Source organism: Manis javanica, chromosome 10, assembly GCF_040802235.1.
Source record: "Manis javanica isolate MJ-LG chromosome 10, MJ_LKY, whole genome shotgun sequence".
Classification (NCBI taxonomy): Eukaryota; Metazoa; Chordata; class Mammalia; order Pholidota; family Manidae; genus Manis; species Manis javanica.
In genome coordinates this window covers 19,445,092-19,465,108 of record NC_133165.1, presented here as the reverse complement: position 1 = coordinate 19,465,108, position 20,017 = coordinate 19,445,092, and the positions used below count along the sequence as shown (strand labels likewise).

At 42.2% G+C, this 20,017-nt stretch overlaps 2 protein-coding genes across 2 annotated transcripts in view; one reads left to right on the top strand and one right to left on the bottom strand.

Moving 5' to 3' along the window:
- LOC108400062 (uncharacterized) overlaps positions 1-7,298 on the top strand; it is a 55,873-nt gene extending 48,575 nt beyond the window's left edge. Inside the window, exons 25-28 of the mRNA XM_073214133.1 lie at positions 1,106-1,432; positions 3,186-3,511; positions 5,265-5,591; positions 6,742-7,298. Of these exons, the coding sequence (XP_073070234.1) occupies positions 1,106-1,209 (104 nt within the window). The 3' untranslated portion in view covers positions 1,210-1,432; positions 3,186-3,511; positions 5,265-5,591; positions 6,742-7,298. The remainder of the gene's footprint in view (positions 1-1,105; positions 1,433-3,185; positions 3,512-5,264; positions 5,592-6,741) is intronic.
- LOC140843706 (uncharacterized) overlaps positions 1-20,017 on the bottom strand; it is a 98,245-nt gene that overhangs the window by 70,192 nt on the left and 8,036 nt on the right. The window lies entirely within an intron of this gene.

The following is a 20,017-nucleotide window of genomic DNA, read 5'->3' as shown; positions in this document are numbered from 1 at the left end:
TCCCTCCCTTCCCACCCATCCTCCTCCTCAGTCCCTTTCCCTTTGGTAACTGTTAGTCCATTCTTGGGTTCTGTGATTCTGCTGCTGTTTTTTCCTTCAGTTTTTCCTTTGCTCTTATACTCTAGAGATGAGTGAAATCATTTGGTACTTGTCTTTCTCTGCTTGGCTTATTTCACTGAGCATATTACCCTCCAGCTCCATCTATGTTGTTTTAAATGGTAGAATTTTTCTTCTTATGGCTGAATTATATTCCATTGTGCATATGTATCACATCTTTTTTATCCATTCATCTACTGGTAGACACGTACATTTTTTCCTTTTCTTGGCTGTTGTAAACACTACTGCGATAAACATAGGGGTGCATCTTTCTTTTTCAAACTGGGCTGCTGTATTCTTAGGGTAAATTCCTTGGAGTGATATTCCTGGGTCAACTGGTATTTCCTTTTTGAGCTTTGAGGTACCTCCATATTGCTTTCCACAACGGTAGAACAAACTTACATTCCCACCAACAGTGTAGGAGGGTTCTCCTTTCTCCACAAACTGACCAACATTTCTTGTTGCTTGTCTTTTGGATGGTAGCTTTCCTTACTGGTGTGAGGTGATATCTCATTGTGGTTTTAATTTACATTTCTCTGATGAGAAGCAATGTGGCCCATCTTTTCATGTGTCTATTCGCCATCTGAATTTCTTCTTTGGAAACTGTTCAGCTCCCCTGCCCATTTTTTGATTGGATTATTTGCTTTTTGTTTGTTGAGGTGTGTTAGCTCTTTATATATTTTGGATGTCAACCCTTTATCGGATCTGTCATTTATGAATATATTCTCCAATACTGTAGGATGCCCTTTTCTTCTGTTGATGGTGTCCTTTACTGCACAGAAGCTTTAAAGCTTCATACAGTCTCATTTGTTCATTTTCACTTTCCTTTCCCTTGCCTGGGAAGATATGTTCATGAAGAAGCCGCTCATGTTTGTGTCCAAGAGATTTTTTCCTGTTGTTTTCTAAGTGTTTTCTGGTTTCATGACATACATTCAGGTCTTTGATCCATTTCAAATTTACTTTTGTCCGTGGGGATAGACAATGATCCATGTTTTCTCCTTTTTTGCAGCCATTACTTCGGCCTTTGCAGCTATGACCCTGACCACCAGCAGTGGGACCTGTAGCTCCATGTTTGGCAGCAACACCTCATCACCATTCCCGTCTGGGTTGTGAGCAGGTCCCACTGGCAGAGGGGGCTTTAGGATGAGCATGGCTGCCCCCCACAGCAACTCCACCACTGGGGCACTTGGATCTGCATCAGGACGGAGTGGTAGAACTGGTCTCAAGAACCCTTTCTGGGGAGGGTTGAATCCGAACTTCCTGTGTGTAGCTGGCCAGAGCACACCACTTCCCTTCCACGTGGCCAGCACACATCAGAACACGTCTGGGATTGCAGGTGAGATCTGCAATTGTCTCGGTCTGCAGTGCAAGGCACTGTTTTAAGTGCTGACCCAGTCTCTGCTTTGGGAGCTGTATGCTGTGGTGAAGATTTAGATGTTGTGACAGAAGTTATTCATAAACAGCAGCAGGTAGCAGTGTAACTCATGACCGGTGGAGCTATTTAGGTAGACAGTGGCCGCCTTTCTGAGACAATAGCAAACCGAGGCCATGGCCGCAGTACCAGAGTTGGGAGCAAGGACAGCGGCTGGGGGTGAGGACGTTGCAGGCACAAGAGCAAAGACCCGAAGGCAGAGATTAGCTTATGTTTTCATGAGCAGAGAAGAGGCCAGTGTGGCTAGAGGTTTACAAAGGAAAGTGGGATAAAATGACATTAAGAGACAGGCAGAAAGGAAGATCATTCATGGCCTTTAAAATTTTTTTTTCTTTCTAGGTATCTATCTACAATTACCTGAAAAACACTAAGTTTACTTGGTTCCCCCCTTCACCAAGTACCCTGCACAAACCGCATTAGTGTCCCTGTCTGTCAGCCTAATAAGATGCTGTACAATCACTCCTTGTCTTCTCTGTGTAGCCTAGCCCTCCCCATTCACCCCCACATTATGTATGCTAATCATAATGCCCCCTTTCTTTTTCTCTGCCCTTATCCCTCCCTTCCCACCCATCCTCCTCCTCAGTCCCTTTCCCTTTGGTAACTGTTAGTCCATTCTTGGGTTCTGTGAGTCTGCTGCTGGTTTTTCCTTCAGTTTTTCCTTTGCTCTTATACTCCACAGATGAGTGAAATCATTTGGTACTTGTCTTTCTCTGCTTGGCTTATTTCACTGAGCATATTACCCTCCAGCTCCATCTATGTTGTTTCAAATGGTAGGATTTTTCTTCTTATGGCTGAATTATATTCCATTGTGCATATGTATCACATCTTTTTTATCCATTCATCTACTGGTAGACACGTACGTTTTTTCCTTTTCTTGGCTGTTGTAAACACTACTGCGATAAACATAGGGGTGCATCTTTCTTTTTTCAAACTGGGCTGCTGTATTCTTAGGGTAAATTCCTTGGAGTGATATTCCTGGGTCAAATGGTATTTCCTTTTTGAGCTTTTTGAGGTACCTCCATATTGCTTTCCACAATGGTAGAACAAATTTACATTCCCACTAACAGTGTAGGAGGGTTGTCCTTTCTCCACAACCTCGCCAACATTTCTTGTTGCTTGTCTTTTGGATGGTAGCTTTCCTTACTGGTGTGAGGTGATATCTCATTGTGGTTTTAATTTACATTTCTCTGATGAGAAGCAATGTGGCCCATCTTTTCATGTGTCTATTGGCCATCTGAATTTCTTCTTTGGAAACTGTTCAGCTCCCCTGCCCATTTTTTGATTGGATTATTTGCTTTTTGTTTGTTGAGGTGTGTTAGCTCTTTATATATTTTGGATGTCAACCCTTTATCGGATCTGTCATTTATGAATATATTCTCCCATACTGTAGGATGCCCTTTTCTTCTGTTGATGGTGTCCTTTACTGCACAGAAGCTTTAAAGCTTCATATGGTCCCATTTGTTCATTTCACTTTCCTTTCCCTTGCCTGGGAAGATATGTTCATGAAGAACTCGCTCATATTTGTGTCCAAGAGATTTTTTCCTGTTGTTTTCTAAGTGTTTTATGGTTTCATGACTTACATTCAGGTCTGATCCATTTCAAATTTACTTTTGTCTGTGGGGTTAGACAATGATCCATGTTTCCTCCTTTTTTGCAGCCATCACCTCGGCCTTTGCAGCTATAACCCTGACCACCAGCAGTGGGACCTGTAGCTCCATGTTTGGCAGCAACACCTCATCACCCTTCACGTCTGGGTTGTGAGCAAGTCCCACTGGCAGAGGGGCTTTAGGATGAGCATGGCTGCCCCCCACAGCAACTCCACCACTGGGGCACTTGGATCTGCATCAGGACGGAGTGGGAGAACTGGTCTCAAGAACCCTTTCTGGGGAGGGTTGAATCCGAACTCCCTGTGTGTAGCTGGCCAGAGCACACCACTTCCCTTCCATGTGGCCAGCACACATCAGATCACGTCTGGGATTGCAGGTGAGATTTGCAATTGTCTCGGTCTGCACTGCAAGGCACTGTTTTAAGTGCTGACCCAGTCTCTGCTTTGGGAGCTGTATGCTGTGGTGAATATTTAGATGTTGTGACAGAAGTTATTCATAAACAGCAGCAGGTAGCAGTGTAACTCATGACCGGTGGAGCTATTTAGGTAGACAGTGGCCACCTTTCTGAGACAATAGCAAACCGAGGCCATGGCCACAGTACCAGAGTTGGGAGCAAGGACAGCGGCTGGGGGTGAGGACGTTGCAGGCACAAGAGCAAAGACCCAAAGGCAGAGATGAGCTTATGTTTTCATGAGCAGAGAAGAGGCCAGTGTGGCTAGAGGTTTACAAAGGAAAGTGGGATAAAATGACATTAAGAGACAGGCAGAAAGGAAGATCATTCATGGCCTTTAAAATTTTTTTTTCTTTCTAGGTATCTATCTACAATTACCTGAAAAACACTAAGTTTACTTGGTTCCCCCCTTCACCAAGTACCCTGCACAAACCGCATTAGTGTCCCTGTCTGTCAGCCTAATAAGATGCTGTACAATCACTCCTTGTCTTCTCTGTGTAGCCTAGCCCTCCCCATTCACCCCCACATTATGTATGCTAATCATAATGCCCCCTTTCTTTTTCTCTGCCCTTATCCCTCCCTTCCCACCCATCCTCCTCCTCAGTCCCTTTCCCTTTGGTAACTGTTAGTCCATTCTTGGGTTCTGTGAGTCTGCTGCTGGTTTTTCCTTCAGTTTTTCCTTTGCTCTTATACTCCACAGATGAGTGAAATCATTTGGTACTTGTCTTTCTCTGCTTGGCTTATTTCACTGAGCATATTACCCTCCAGCTCCATCTATGTTGTTTCAAATGGTAGGATTTTTCTTCTTATGGCTGAATTATATTCCATTGTGCATATGTATCACATCTTTTTTATCCATTCATCTACTGGTAGACACGTACGTTTTTTCCTTTTCTTGGCTGTTGTAAACACTACTGCGATAAACATAGGGGTGCATCTTTCTTTTTTCAAACTGGGCTGCTGTATTCTTAGGGTAAATTCCTTGGAGTGATATTCCTGGGTCAAATGGTATTTCCTTTTTGAGCTTTTTGAGGTACCTCCATATTGCTTTCCACAATGGTAGAACAAATTTACATTCCCACTAACAGTGTAGGAGGGTTGTCCTTTCTCCACAACCTCGCCAACATTTCTTGTTGCTTGTCTTTTGGATGGTAGCTTTCCTTACTGGTGTGAGGTGATATCTCATTGTGGTTTTAATTTACATTTCTCTGATGAGAAGCAATGTGGCCCATCTTTTCATGTGTCTATTGGCCATCTGAATTTCTTCTTTGGAAACTGTTCAGCTCCCCTGCCCATTTTTTGATTGGATTATTTGCTTTTTGTTTGTTGAGGTGTGTTAGCTCTTTATATATTTTGGATGTCAACCCTTTATCGGATCTGTCATTTATGAATATATTCTCCCATACTGTAGGATGCCCTTTTCTTCTGTTGATGGTGTCCTTTACTGCACAGAAGCTTTAAAGCTTCATATGGTCCCATTTGTTCATTTCACTTTCCTTTCCCTTGCCTGGGAAGATATGTTCATGAAGAACTCGCTCATATTTGTGTCCAAGAGATTTTTTCCTGTTGTTTTCTAAGTGTTTTATGGTTTCATGACTTACATTCAGGTCTGATCCATTTCAAATTTACTTTTGTCTGTGGGGTTAGACAATGATCCATGTTTCCTCCTTTTTTGCAGCCATCACCTCGGCCTTTGCAGCTATGACCCTGACCACCAGCAGTGGGACCTGTAGCTCCATTTTTGGCGGCAACACCTCATCACCCTTCACGTCTGGGTTGTGAGCAAGTCCCACTGGCAGTGGGGGCTTTAGGATGAGCATGGCTGCCCCCCAGAGCAGCTCCAACACTGGGGCACTTGGATCTGCATCAGGACGGAGTGGGAGAACTGGTCTCAAGAACCCTTTCTGGGGATGGTTGAATCCGAACTCCCTGTGTGTAGCTGGCCAGAGCACACCACTTCCCTTCCACGTGGCCAGCACACATCAGAACACGTCTGTGATTGCAGGTGAGATTTGCAATTGTCTCGGTCTGCAGTGCAAGGCACTGTTTTAAGTGCTGACCCAGTCTCTGCTTTGGGAGCTGTATGCTGTGGTGAAGATTTAGATGTTGTGACAGAAGTTATTCATAAACAGCAGCAGGTAGCAGTGTAACTCATGACCGGTGGAGCTATTTAGGTAGCACTGGCCACCTTTCTGAGACAATAGCAAACCGAGGCCATGGCCATAGTACCAGAGTTGGGAGCAGGGACAGCGGCTGGGGGTAAGGACGTTACAGGCACAAGAGCAAAGGCCCGAAGGCAGAGATTAGCTTATGTCTTCTTGAGCAGAGAAGAGGCTCATGTGGCTAGAGGTTTACAAAGGAAAGTGGGATAAAATGACATTATGAGACAGGCAGAAAGGAAGATCATTCATGGCCTTTAAATTTTTTTTTCTTTTTAGGTATCTATCTACAATTACCTGACAAACACTAAGTTTACTTAGTTCCCCCCTTCACCAAGTACCCTGCACAAACCCTATTAGTGTCCCTGTCCGTCAGCCTAGTAAGATACTGTACAATCACTCCTTGTCTTCTCTGTGTAGCCTAGCCCTCCCCATTCACCCCCACATTATGTATGTTAATCATAATGCCCCCTTTCTTTTTCTCTGCCCTTATCCCTCCCTTCCCACCCATCCTCCTCCTCAGTCCCTTTGCCTTTGGTAACTGTTAGTCCATTCTTGGGTTCTGTGATTCTGCTGCTGTTTTGTTCCTTCAGTTTTTCCTTTGTTCTTATAGTCCAGAGATGAGTGAAATCATTTGGTACTTGTCTTTGTCCCCCTGGTTTATTTCACTGAGCATATTACCATCCAGCTCCATCCATGTTGTTGCAAATTGTAGGACTAGTTTTCTTTCTATGGCTAAATTAGATTCCATTGTGCATATGTATCACATCTTTTTTATCCATTCATGTACTGATGGACACTTAGGTTCCTTCCATTTCTTGGCTATTGTAAATAATGCTGTGAGAAACATAGGGGTTCATTTTTCTTTTTCAGGTTTTTGCCTGTTTTTTTTAAGAGTTTTATGGTTTCATGACTTACATTCAGGTCTTTTATCCATTTTGTATGTACTTTTGTGTATGTGTTAGACTGTGATCCATGTTTCCTCCTTTTTTGCAGCCACCACCTCGGGCTTTGGAGCTATGACCCAGACCACCAGCAGTGGGACCAGTAGTTCAGTGTTTGGCAGCACTACCTCATCGCCCTTCACGTCTGGGGTGTCAGCGGGCCCTGCTCACAGTGGGGGCTTTGGGATTAGCATGGGTACCCCCCACAACAGCTCCACCACTGGGGCGTTCGGCTTTGGGGAGGACAGAGTGGGAGCCCTGGAGGCACGACCTCTTTCTGGGGCGGATTGAGTAAGAACTCCCTGGGTGCAGCTGGCCAGAGCACACCCATTCCCTTCCATGTGGCCAGCATGCCTCAGAACACGTCTGTGTTTGCACATTAGATTTGGAATGGGCTCGGTGCCGGAGTCCACCTCCAGCTGAGGTGTGGGTCACGAAGGAAAGGACAGCGTCGGCGAGTGCGATCAATGAGGAGACGAAACACCCAATGAAAGTTCTAACATCAAGAGGCAGGGTCTTTATTTTTGTATCTTTTTACAGTTTACATAATTTTGAACATTTTTTAAAATTATGAATAATACAATCCTTTTTCTGTCAGTTTACATAATTTCAGCTTATTACCCTTAAGGAAATATCACCATTTCTTCTAATAGTAGCCATTTAACATTTAATTTTTACTTTCCCCTAGTCTATTGTGATTAGTAATTCATGTAAGCTACGTGCTAGGTGTTAAACAGAAAATGGCGTAAGACAGTGTGTCAGTTAAGCATGTGGGGTATGATTTTTATTTTAAGCATGTAAGATTATATAGACTTTGAGATATGTGTCTAAGGTATGTGTCTAAGGCTATATAAAGTTTAAGCAGGTTATATAAAATGCAAGCTGTATGCCTTTTGGTTATTAAGTGTAACTATATTATTAATTAAATGCTATCCGACATGTGGGTTGAGGCTTACATCTAAAATCTAGGGCTGGTACTCCTGTCACCCATTCCTTAACATTCCTATGAATACAATAAAAACACCTTATTCTTTTATAATATTCATTCCACAATTTCAGATGTTTACACCTTTCCTCCTGCATCTACAGGCACCAGGGCCTTGCAGTCAGTCCTCTTTATCCTTTATATAATAACATTAAATCTGCTCTTACTACCTTACTATTAATATAGTAGTATTTTATAAATTTATCATAAACTTTTATATATGGGATATTTATAAATATAAATTTTATTTTGCTCATAAATTCTTTCTATGAGGGGGTTACCAGAGGTGTCTTTTAATATTATAAGCAACATAAGGGGGGCTCTGGGCAGTGGAGACTATTAATCTTTATTACTTTGCTGTTTCATATAAGTTTCTTAGGAGAATGGGTTTTTCCATGGCCTACGTTCCAATAACTCCTTCTCTGCCAATATTCTAAAGAAATCCCGGTTAGTCATGTTTGAATTGTTACAAAGGGGAAGACAAACTGCATCTAGGTTTAAGAGAGGCCTGGGCTGTTCTGCCTCACTTATTTGTGGCAGTATGCCTGGAACAATTGGTCCCGTAACAGTGCTTTCATTTCCAGAATTGCTGCTTTGATCAATATTTTGGGTTATGTTATTTACTAAAGATGAATAATCTTAAGTACATAAGATTTCCCATATATGAGCCCAATCACCAACATCATAACTGCAAAAATAAGTGCAGGAATTAGCAGGGGCCAGCTATGAGGTTTCCTGTTTTCAGGATTCCTCCTCATGCCTGGACCTTGTCAAACACTGCACCAGCTCGGTCTACAGTGCCAGGTGCTGTTTTAAGTGCCGACACAGTCTCCGCTCTAGGAGCTGTAAGCTGTGGTGAAGAGAGAGATGTTATCACAGATGTTATCTGTAAACAGTTTCAGGTAGCGGTATAACTGATGACCGGAGGAGCTATTTACGTAGTCAGCAGCAGCCTTTCTGAGACAATAGAAAACAGAGGCCATGGCCATAGTTCCAGAGTTGGGAGCAGGGACAGCGGGTGGGGGTGAGGATGTTGCAGGCACAGGAGCAAAGGCCCAAAGGCAGACACAAGCCTAATGTTTTCATGAGCAGAGAAGAGCCAGCTGTGGTCAGAAGCTTAAAAAGGAAAGTGGGATAAAATGACATTAAAAGACAGCAGAAAGGAAGATCTTTCATGACCTTTTAAAATGTTTTTCTTACAGTACTAATGGAAGTCACTATAGAATTTCAGGCAGAAGGAAGTGATTTTATTTGCCATGTGGAAGATGCATGATGAGTACTTTGGGCCCTGGTAGCTTCCATTTTCCTCACTGAATGTAAGAGCTCCTTGGTGTGGGTTAGGGGGAGATGTATACCAAGGAGGGCCTCTCAGTAGTCATTTTGGAGAGGGGGAGAAAACGCCGTGTGAGAGCTGTGCCGGGCAGTTCTGACGTCTGGGAAATTGTGGTTAGGAATTTGAAGCAAGGCTGGTCAGCACAGTTGTGTCTGCCCAGCAACATTCAGTCTTGAGGTATGGACCTAAAATCAGTGGATAGAGAGTAAACCCAACCTGGTTAAATGGCACAGGGAGCAGGAGGGGCAGGGGGCTGACTACAGGCCCTGATGAGGCAGAGGATCTGGAGTGGGTGCGGTTGGCACGGGAGCAGGGACAGCACTGTGTTCGCAGCTGAGATCTGGGGGCAAGAGCAGTTGCTGGTTGCGATAAGGTGTGACCCCCAGAGGTTGGGTGTGGGGGAAGATTACAGGCAAGGTCAGCACCTCGAGGGGCACCCTCCCCACCTCAGGCCTAGACAGATACAGTTACATGTGAGAGGATCTTCCCAGAGAGCCGCTGTGGAGGGTAGCCCAGCACTGGGCAGGAGCCTCCATGAGGGCAAGCATGTGCAGGAGACCGAGTTCAACTGGGCCTGTGGGAGGATGGGGGCTGACTGTGGGGTGGGGCTAAGGTGAAGTAGAGGAGAGGTGGCAGGCAAATGGGGAGGAGACATAACATTAGTCCTGAGAGAAGAGAGGTCCCCTCAGTGTCCCCCTCAGCTGCATTGTGGTGCCCAAGGCAGTGCAAAGGTTCTCCTCAGGTGCCCAAAGGACAGCTCAGGCTGTACTGCAGTGGGGGGTGGGGGGGTGGGCAGGCTCACCTGGAGCACAGAGGTTAGGACACAGTCACCTTGTGTGCGTCCTTACCAAAGGGTGAGTGGGATAGCGGTGTGGGCTAAGGGATCCTGTGGGGATGCGTTTGCAAGCAGGCCTCCCCCCAGTCCATTACCACCTGCTTGACACCTTTTGCTTTTGGGCCTAGTTTCCAGTTCTTTGCAGTCTCTCCATTCTAGGCACATTCACACCCACCTTTGGTCAGAACACCCCTGGAGTAGGTGCATCGGGCAGCAGCCTCTCCTCTGTGGTGTCCCCAGCACCTGCCCAGGGCTTTGCTGGACATGGAACCTTTGGTAAGCTGCAAGTCTCTCTAGGCAGGGTGACCTGCATATTCCTTGAAGATGGGATAGGGTTGTTGGGGAAGCACTGTCTATTTTCCTTGGTCCTTGTCCCCACCGCAAAAAAGAATCAAAAGGCAGAGACACAGTAGTGAAGCAGAGGAAAAGTTTTATTTAAAGTTACTTACAGAAAAAGTGCATGCAACTTCAGAGAGAGACAGCACCCTGAAAGGTTGAAAAGAAAGTTTAAAGTGAAAAGGTTATGCACTTAGGAAGTGCAGGCGACCTCAGGGAGAGGAGTGCCCTGAGAGCTTGGGGGTTCCCCCTTTTAAGGATTCTTCAGGAATGTGACTAAGGGCTGGGGTTGCAGACCTGTTAGGTGGTCTCTGAATAATACTTAGAACTAACTTAACACAAGCAACTTCCTGCTGTGATTTCTCCCTGGGAGCCAGAGCCTTCTTGGTCTGGGAGCATATCAAACAAGACTGCTTCCCCTGCCCCCGAGGGTGGGCTGAGTTATTGTCTGTTTGCTAAAGAGTAAGTTAAGAATCTTCTCAACTTCCTGGGTATTAAAACACAATCTTATTTTTAAGATGAAATCCTTCCTGCCTGTGACTATGTTGTTTATGCTGGGCTTACTTGCCATTATTAATTGCCCAGAATGCAAACTACTTGATTAGGGCCAAAGGAGAAAAAAAAAAAACAGCATGTAGGTTAAGTCAAAAAAATAAGCTGGGCCTGCATGATTAACACAATAAAGCCATGGGCTATGCTGACATATCCTCCTTTCTCTGGGGAATATTCAAACATTCCAGGCCAAGTTGCTCCAGGCTTTTTGAGTTTTAACTGATCCACTCTGGGTCATTTTTAGTGGGCTTTTTCCTGGCCTTATTCTCTTTCCATCCCACTCATATCTATTTTCATGCCTAACAGGGTGTGGTCCCTTCCTCTCTGGGAAAAAAACAGGCTAATAAGCACAAGAAAGATGTGACCTCACTGGCAGTCAGGTGCCACTGAGGAGCCATTTCTGGCAGAATTTCTCCCAAGCCACTGGAAAGCCAGGTGGCCTCCTGCATCCCAAGGAACCCAGCCTGGGAAGCCCTGTTGAAGCACCCAGTGTTCTGTTGGCCTGGCCCTCCACAGGGTATGGCACCCAGAGAAGCAGTCTCTGGTAGTAGCCTCCCTGATGAAGTCCTTTTCCATTGGTGTAGGATCAGGGACCGAAGAATTCCAACAGAAAACACAAGCGATAAGCACATTGGCAAGAGGTAGCCTACATCCCTTGCCCCCATCCTGGACCCCTTACCTGGATAGGGAGTTCGAAATAAAAATCATCAACATTCTAATGGAGGTATGGAAAGACATTCAAGAACTCAGGAATGAATTCAGGTCAGAGATCCAACCGTTGAAGAGCACAATGGAGGGTACTAAAAGCAGGTTGGATATGGTGGAGGAGACAATGAATGAAATAGAAACTAGAGAAGAGGAATACAAAGAAGCTGAGGCACAGAGAGAAAAAAGAATCTCTAAGAATGAAAGAATATTGAGAGAACTGTGTGACCAATCCAAGCAGAACAATATTCGCATTATAGGGATACCAGAAAAAGAGAGAGACAAAGGGATAGAAAGTGTCTTTGAGGAGGTAGTTGCTGAAAACTTGCCCAATCTGGGGAAGGAGATAGTCTCTCAGGCCATGGAGATCCACAGATCTCCCAACACAAGGGACCCAAGGAAGACAACACCAAGACACATAGTAATTAAAATGGGAACGATCAAGGATAAGGACAGACTGTTAAAAGCAGTCAGAGGCAGAAATAAGATCACATACAAAGGACCCATCAGGCTAACATCAGACTTCTCAGCAGAAACCTTACAGGCCAGAAGGGAGTGGCATGATGTATTTAATGCTATGAAGCAGAAGGGCCTGGAACCAAGATTACTTTATACAGCAAGATTATCATTTAAATTTGAAGGAGGGATTAAACAATTTCCAGATAAGCAAAAGCTGAGAGTTTACCTCCCACAAACCATCTCTGCAGTCTATTTTGGAGGGACTGCTATAGATGAAAGTGTTCCTAGGGTTGGATAGCTGTCACCAGAGGTAGTAAAACCACGGTAGGGAGGGTGGAGCAGCTGATAGCTAGGCAAATGCAAAATTAAAATGACTATCCCCAATGTCAATCAAGGGATAGACAAAAAGTACAGAATTTGATACCTAATATATAAAGAATGAAGGAGGAAGAAAAAGGAGGAGAAATAGAAAAGAACTTTTAGATTGTGTTTGTAACAGCATACTAAGTGAGTTAAGTTAGACTCTTAGATAGTAAGGAAACTAACCTGGAACCTTTGATAACCACAATCTAAAGCCAGGGTATTATGCTCAGTGAAATAAGCCAAGCGGAGAAAGACAAATACCAAATGATTTCACTCATCTGTGGATTATAAGAACAAAGGAAAAACTGAAGGAACAAAACAGCAGCAGAATCACAGAACCCAAGAACGGACTAACAGTTACCAAAGGGAAAGAGACTGGGGAGAATGGAAGGGTAGGGAGGGTTAAGGGCGGGGAAGAGGGGGTATTATGATTAGCATGTATAATGTGAGGGGTGGGGGAAAGGGGAGGGCTGTGCAACACAGAGAAGACAAGTAGTGATTCTACAACATCTTACTATGCTGATGGACAGTGACTGTAACGGGGTTTGTGGGGGGACTTGGGGTAGCGGAGAGCCTAGTAAACATAATGTTCTTCATGTAATTGTAGATTAATGATAACAAAACAAAAAAGAAATGGGTCTAATTTAGGAGGGATTAAAAATGAAAGGCCTTATCCTACAGTAGGGGAGAATATATTTGTAAATGACCCATCTGATAAAGTGTTAACATCCAAAATATATGAACTCATGTGCCTCAATACCCAAAAAACAATAACCCAATTAAAAATTGGGGGGGGGGACATGAACAGACACTTCTCCAAAGTAGAAATACAAAGGACCAACAGGCACATGCAAAGATCCACATCACTAATCATAAGGGAAATGCAAATTAAAACCACACTGAGTATCACCTCACACCAGCCAGGATGGTCACTATCTGAAGACAAGAAATAACAAATGCTGGTGAGGATGTGGAGAAAGGAGAACCCTCCTACACTTTGGTGGGAATGTAAATTGGTGCAAGTGCTGTGGAAAACAGTATGGAGGTTCCTCAAAAAACTGAAAATAGAAATACCATTTGACCCAGTAATTTACCCCCCCCCCCAAAAAAACAAAATCCCTGATTTGGAAAGACATATGCACCCCTATGTTTATTGCTGCACTATTTGCAATAACCAAGGTACAGAAGCAACCTAAGTGTCCATCAATAAAATAAAAGATAGATAAATTTAAATAGAATAAAGGATAGATAAATTTATCTATAGGATAAAGAAGATGTAGTACAAATACATAATGAAATATTATTCAGCCATAGAAAGAAAAGAAATACTGCCATTTCCAACAACATGGATGGATCTCGAAGGTATTATGCTCAGGGAAACAAGCCAAAGACAAATACTGTATGATTTCACTTATTTGTGGAATATAAAAACAAAGCAAAACAGAAGGAATAAAACAGCAGTAGACTCAGACACTGAGAAGTCACTAGTGGTTACCAAGCTAGTGGGGAAAGAGGCTGAGGGGGATAAAAGGACACAATAATTCACAATCACAATATAATTTGGTCAGAATAGTACAGCATGGAGAACATAGTCAATGATTCTGTAACATTTTTCTACATTGATCGACAGTAATCACACTACAGGGGGTAAGGATTTAATCATATGCAAAACTGTGGAACCACTGTGTTGTATATTTGAAACTAAAAGACTGTATATCAGTTATACTTCAATTAAAAAAAAAAGAAAAGCCTTTTAATTAAAAAGATTTTTCAGTATTAGAATACATTACTAAAGGTCAACCATGGTGTTTCCATATCTTCTAATCTTAGCATGTTAGCCAACCACCTATCTTTGATTATAAATTTAAGGAGTTGATGGATTAGAAAAAAACTTTCCCCCATGCACCTAATTCAAGAACTGCTTTTCATTACTCCCAAGAAAATTATACTCAAAGCAGACTGACATTTCCTATGATCTAGGATTCTGTATTAGTTTTTATTAAAAAATCTAAAACACAGCTTTCATATATCCATTTATGTTCCTGGTGGTGATGACAGAAGATTTTAGAGAAGACCTAAATTCCATCAGAAAATACTAACAATGATCACCCTGCAAAAATTACTTAACATCAGCTTTCCCTACAAGTAATGTCATTTTATTATTAATTTTTCTTAAGTTGGGTAACCTGTTTTATCTTCTTTGTGTGAATGTTTGCAGTGCCCAAAATATTCCATTAAATTCACTCTATTATTTAACAGAAAATACTTACATTATTTGTACTTACTTACAATACTTGCCAGCATCTAAAAGTAATCATCAACAATGTGTAAACCAGGTGTAAAAGACAAAAACCCCAAATAGCAACAATTAAATACACCAACAACTGAAGGCATCATTTAGCTGATATAATTACATCTTGCAACAGCCACTGAAATGATAGGAATTTGGGGCACACGCTCTGGCTAGTTACCTTCTTCTTCGTAAAATGAAGCTGCTAAGATCCCCTGCAGTTCAACAATGACTGAGAACTGCTTTACTGATAAAGAAATGAATTTTTGGACAGATTCCTCCCTGACCGTTAGCTTAGAGCACAGCAACCACAGAATATAAATCACCCCAGCAGAGCCTCAGTGGACAGCAAGAGCAGAGCAGGACTGAGAGCTCCATTTAGGTGGCCAGCCTGCCTTTCACTCTTAGCAGATACAGGTGTGCTTTTACAAATTTCAAAAGGGTCCTCGCTACTGAAAAAGAAGAGGGGAAGCCAGAGATCAAGAGAAGAAAAAAGGACACATAATCCTGTATTTTCCTTTCACAATTTTGGGAGTAAGTCAGACAGAGAACACCTGAATAAATAAAATAGGGTTTTGTTTTGTGCTAAACCAGCAACCTGACTAGCATGCAGAACTCACTCCAATTAATTTCTCACATTATGCAAAATCAAACTACTTAGTAAAGTCAATCCTATAAAGTTAATAGAATAACTGAAGTTCACACACAAAAAATAGGCACATTTTCTAGAATGTTAATAAATGTCATAATATGCTGAGCCATCATCAGTGGTCTAGAGACCAATTATGCATCATACAAATATCCTGTAGCTTATTTTCTTCCAGCTTCTATTCCATTATACAACTGTTAATCGGCCCAACCTTCAAGTTAAAAGTCAAGACATTTAGATCAATTCCAGTTTCACTAAACATCTCCAAGTAGCCAAGTAAGATGTTCTGTTTGTTGTACACAGTAACTCTGGTCATTTCTTATTGCTGTGAACGCAACTTACCTACATGCCCGATGAATACTACATTTACATGTTCCTTCTTAGGAGCACCTGGTGGTGTAACCACAGATTTGGGTTTTGGTATCTCCTCTTCCTCCTCCATCAACTCCTGGGCACTTTCCTCTGGGGGCCTTCCACCTCCCAAGGAGCCACCCACTGGCTCTGCTTCACTGATTTCTTCTTTGTGTTCCCATGATTCTTCTGGGGACATTTCTGTCTCCCCATTTTCTACTTAAATAAGGTATTTTAACTCAGTATTCTGGTAAAAAATTTAGAGTCTATACTTTAAAACACAGATGCTTTTAAACAACAAATAGAACTTTGCATATTTAGTTCCAGTTTCCAATGTCTAGTGACACATAGGAAAGTAGCATACACAGATTAGATTAATGATTTTGCTCAACAAAGACACATTACTTCTCTAGTTTCTCTTGGTAGCTGTAGTCAAAGAAGGCTATGATTAGCCCTTTTAAAATTCTATAATCATACATGTTTTACCATCAAGATCCTTGAATAAATTCTATTTGATACCAATAAAGTAAAAAGGACATTCGTATAAAGTCCCTGAAATGTGAATGGGCCCTTGCAACATCTCAGAAAAGATGATTAAAATGACACTGGCTTTGTCTCTCTACTAGAATTCTAAGATCTAGCAACAATCCACTTTCCACAATTGTCACACTGAAAATCTACTTATGATATCACTGAAAGAGATGTATGAGAAATATATACTGACACTTAAATGTTTAAGTTTCTTTTTATATCTGAAAGCCTAATGATACTCTGGTATGAAAGTGCCCTTGCTTTAAAGAATCTCCAAGATGCAAAAAAGACACAACAATTTGAAGTCACATAAATCCTGCACACCAATAAACACTGAATTGATAATCTGCCAAAGTTATATTTAAAATCACTTCCCTGGAGTGTTAAGACATGTAAGCTAAAGTTTTCAGCCCAATCTTCTATAACATGCAGTAGTGAAGAAAGGAGTTTCTTGCCCCTGAAAGGTAAAGGGCAACCAAGATCTCTTGAGAAGTGACATGCTTAGTGTCACTGCTGCAGATGATCCCATACAGTGGCATTTGGATGACCTTAGAATGGAAAGACACCTCAGCCAGCAACACCAGCATGGCTCCCACCGCGGCACAGTGCAGCTGGAGAGGAGAGGCTAAGCACAGAGGTAACAGGGGCAACACCGGACAGGTGCAGGAAGGTAGAGTGAACGGTCTAAGACACCCCAACCTATGCGATTAGCAGGATGTTAACAGAAATGGAAAAAGGATTTGAACTAGGTTTGGAAGGAACAGTAATTGTACTTCACAAAAATTTTTTTTTCACTTCCTATTTCAAAGAAAAGTTTACGGGTATAGTAAGGAAAAATTACTCAACTTCCAGAGAAAGTCAGGCAGTGCTAGGTGATCAGGCTGACATGCCAACCTCAGGATGGAGGAAGCGCAGACACTGGTGCTGAGAGGCCAGCACTGGGCTGACTCCTGGCTTTAAAGCCTAGAGTGCCACGTACAAGTGGTGAGAGGCAATTATTTCACTGAATCATGGAAATGACATGCCAGCTGCCTGACAGGATTGCTCAGAGCACTGAATGAGAGTATGCATTTGTTTAGTTGCAATTAAAGAACTCCTCGCACCTAGGAGATATTCAACAAGTGACTCCCCACTCCCTAATATGAAATGAGCCGTCAGTTCAATTCTATCAACTAACATATACTGCACATCTATTATGGGCCAGACAGGGATAGAAACACTCACAAATCCACACAGTGCTGGAGGCAGGGTTGGAGGTTGTGGCAAGTTACCCTAAATCCACTTAAATTTTTATTGCGCCCTCATGTGCTGATTGCTATCTTATTTAACCACCCCCCCAACCCTATGAAGTAAGCGGTAACTTACCTAACACTCTGACATATTAGAATGGGCTTCTCCAAGTTACACAAATGCCACCTTGCCCTTCCTCACACAGCCCCTGCTGAAAATCCCTTAGTAAAAGTAAACCAAGTAAGTGACGACACCGGATGGTCAAGCATTGTAAGGCAAGGAAGACTGAGACAATCAGTATGGGGGGCTCTCTCATCACTTATAAGACATCCCAAACTGCAAATGGGCTTTATAAGACCCAACAGTACACACACCTCAACACCTGGTTCTACAACCAACTCTTAGATTTACAAATACACAATACATGCCTAAAGCTGTAAGGCACCTCTCAGGACAGTGACATCAGTCATAAGACTACCTCTATGGCTGCATAATGCAGCATAATAAAAATCTGTTCATGGTTTTTTCAAAACACCCTACATTTATAACACATTTGTCTTCAGTTTGTACAGCTTACAGAGGCAGAGACAGGGTCAAGTACAACCAGCAATTAAGTTATTAATATACACATAATGATGACATTAAAGGGCCTCAAAAATCAGAAGCTGACAATAGTTACCCCAGGATGGAAGAAAAAAAGCTTATCCTTGCATTCAAACCACGGATCACATTACAATTCAAATAGCAATGGTGGCAACATCTGCGAACTGATGTTTTTTGAACAATGAACCAGAAAAATCACAGATACAGCAACATGTTCTTTACACTGAAACTTGTCAGTGTATTTGTACCCAGTCTCTTCTCTCACACACATACGCATTCACACACATCTCCAACCCTTTCTCATTCTACTCCTATTATTCATAATATACATCACATCCAGATTTACTGGCTACTAATGCGCATAGGCTTGTAATTCTACCAGGTCCAAAGTCACTTATTCATGGCTGGCAAACATACCCATTGGGGCTTGATTTCCAAGTCCTGCACGCTTCGTATCTGCTAGTCACGGAGAAGTTAGTAAACCTCCCAAGGAATGAAAGCAGTTTCATATTTTCTAATGGCATCTCCATGTGCAGAAGACACATCCTCATCAGGAGCACACCCTCATTCAAAAAAGAACAATTCTAATTAGGTGGGAAAGTTTATCAGAAGTGTTCTAGTTAATAAAACTGCCATACCTCATATTAAAAGAAACTAATGCTATTCTTTATGATAAGGGAAGATTAATGAACTGGCTATGATACAAGGTATATTACCTAAAATTTTAAAACAAGTGAAAGATTTTACCAAAAGACAGTCAGGCAACAGAACTGCCTATGGTTTAACACAAATGATAATGTGAATCCTGAAACTGTTACTTAAAATTTGATAATGGTGCAATAAGCCAGACACAAAAGATCACATGTGCAATTCCATTCACATGAAATATTCAGAATAGGTAAATTCATACACATAGAAATTAGATTGGTGGTTGCCAAAAGTTGGGAAAAGGGGAGTGTTAAATGACTGCTTAAAGAGTATGATTTCCTTTGGAGGCGATGAGAATGTTTGAAACCTTGAGGTAGTAAGCTGCACAACGCTGTGAATGTACCAAATGCCACTGAACTGTTCACTTTCAAGTGGCTAATTTCATGTCATATGGATTTCACCTCAATTTATGGATCACCTTGATTATGGATCAAAGGACTTTAACACAGAGACTCTTACTTGGCCAGTTCATGGGTACAGTGAAGGCCACACTAGTGGTGGGCTGTGAAAGCCAGGTTTCAATTCAAGTTATATTTTAAATATAACGTCTGGCCAACTCTTAAGGTGCTTAATCCACATAGTCCATAAATCAGCAATTTAAGTGTGTACTGCTTTAGATATATAAAACTAATCTTTCATCTCTTTACACACAAAACAACAATATGTAAAAGTCATCCTACTCAAATTTCTTAGTCCTGTTAGCTAAATGGTGTTCACTATTAATGAATAAAAACTGCAGTGCCCATCGCAAACGTCACAAGTGTCTCACACTACACTGAAGTAAGAAACTGTGTGACAAAATTCTGTCCAACACAAACTTCTGCAATGATGGAAATGTTCTGTTTCTGTGCAGTGATATGACCGTCACTTAGCCACATGTGGCTATTAGGCACTTGAAAGGTGGCTGTGACCAAGGAACTGACTTTTAAATTGAAACATTTAGTTTTACTTAAAGAGCCATAAGTGCACAGTTCTAGATCCTCTTAAGGATTCTCCTCAATTGTAACACAAAACCTTCCACTTTTATCCCACCCCCCACACACCCCATTACCCAGCTTAGGATGGTTCTTCTGAGCTTCCTCTAGGGTAGGACACTTCTTGCAGCTGTAAGCACACCTACACACAGATCTCAGTTCTGGTTCCCTAAGACATTAGAAACTTCCAGAATGACTGTGGTTTTCTGAAACACAGAGCCTTTTCCCACCTCCTGTAAAGTCTCCACAGGCTGAAACGGTGTACATACCGAGTAAGTATGTAATTCATTGGGCCTGGACTGCAGCCGTTTCTTTTGGTTTTCATAGGTCACTAGTTCCTTATAGTCTTATCACTTCAGTTTTCTCACCATCTGTAGCAGTCCACCTATATATTTACTGCATTTCCTTCAGGGTTCAATAGACT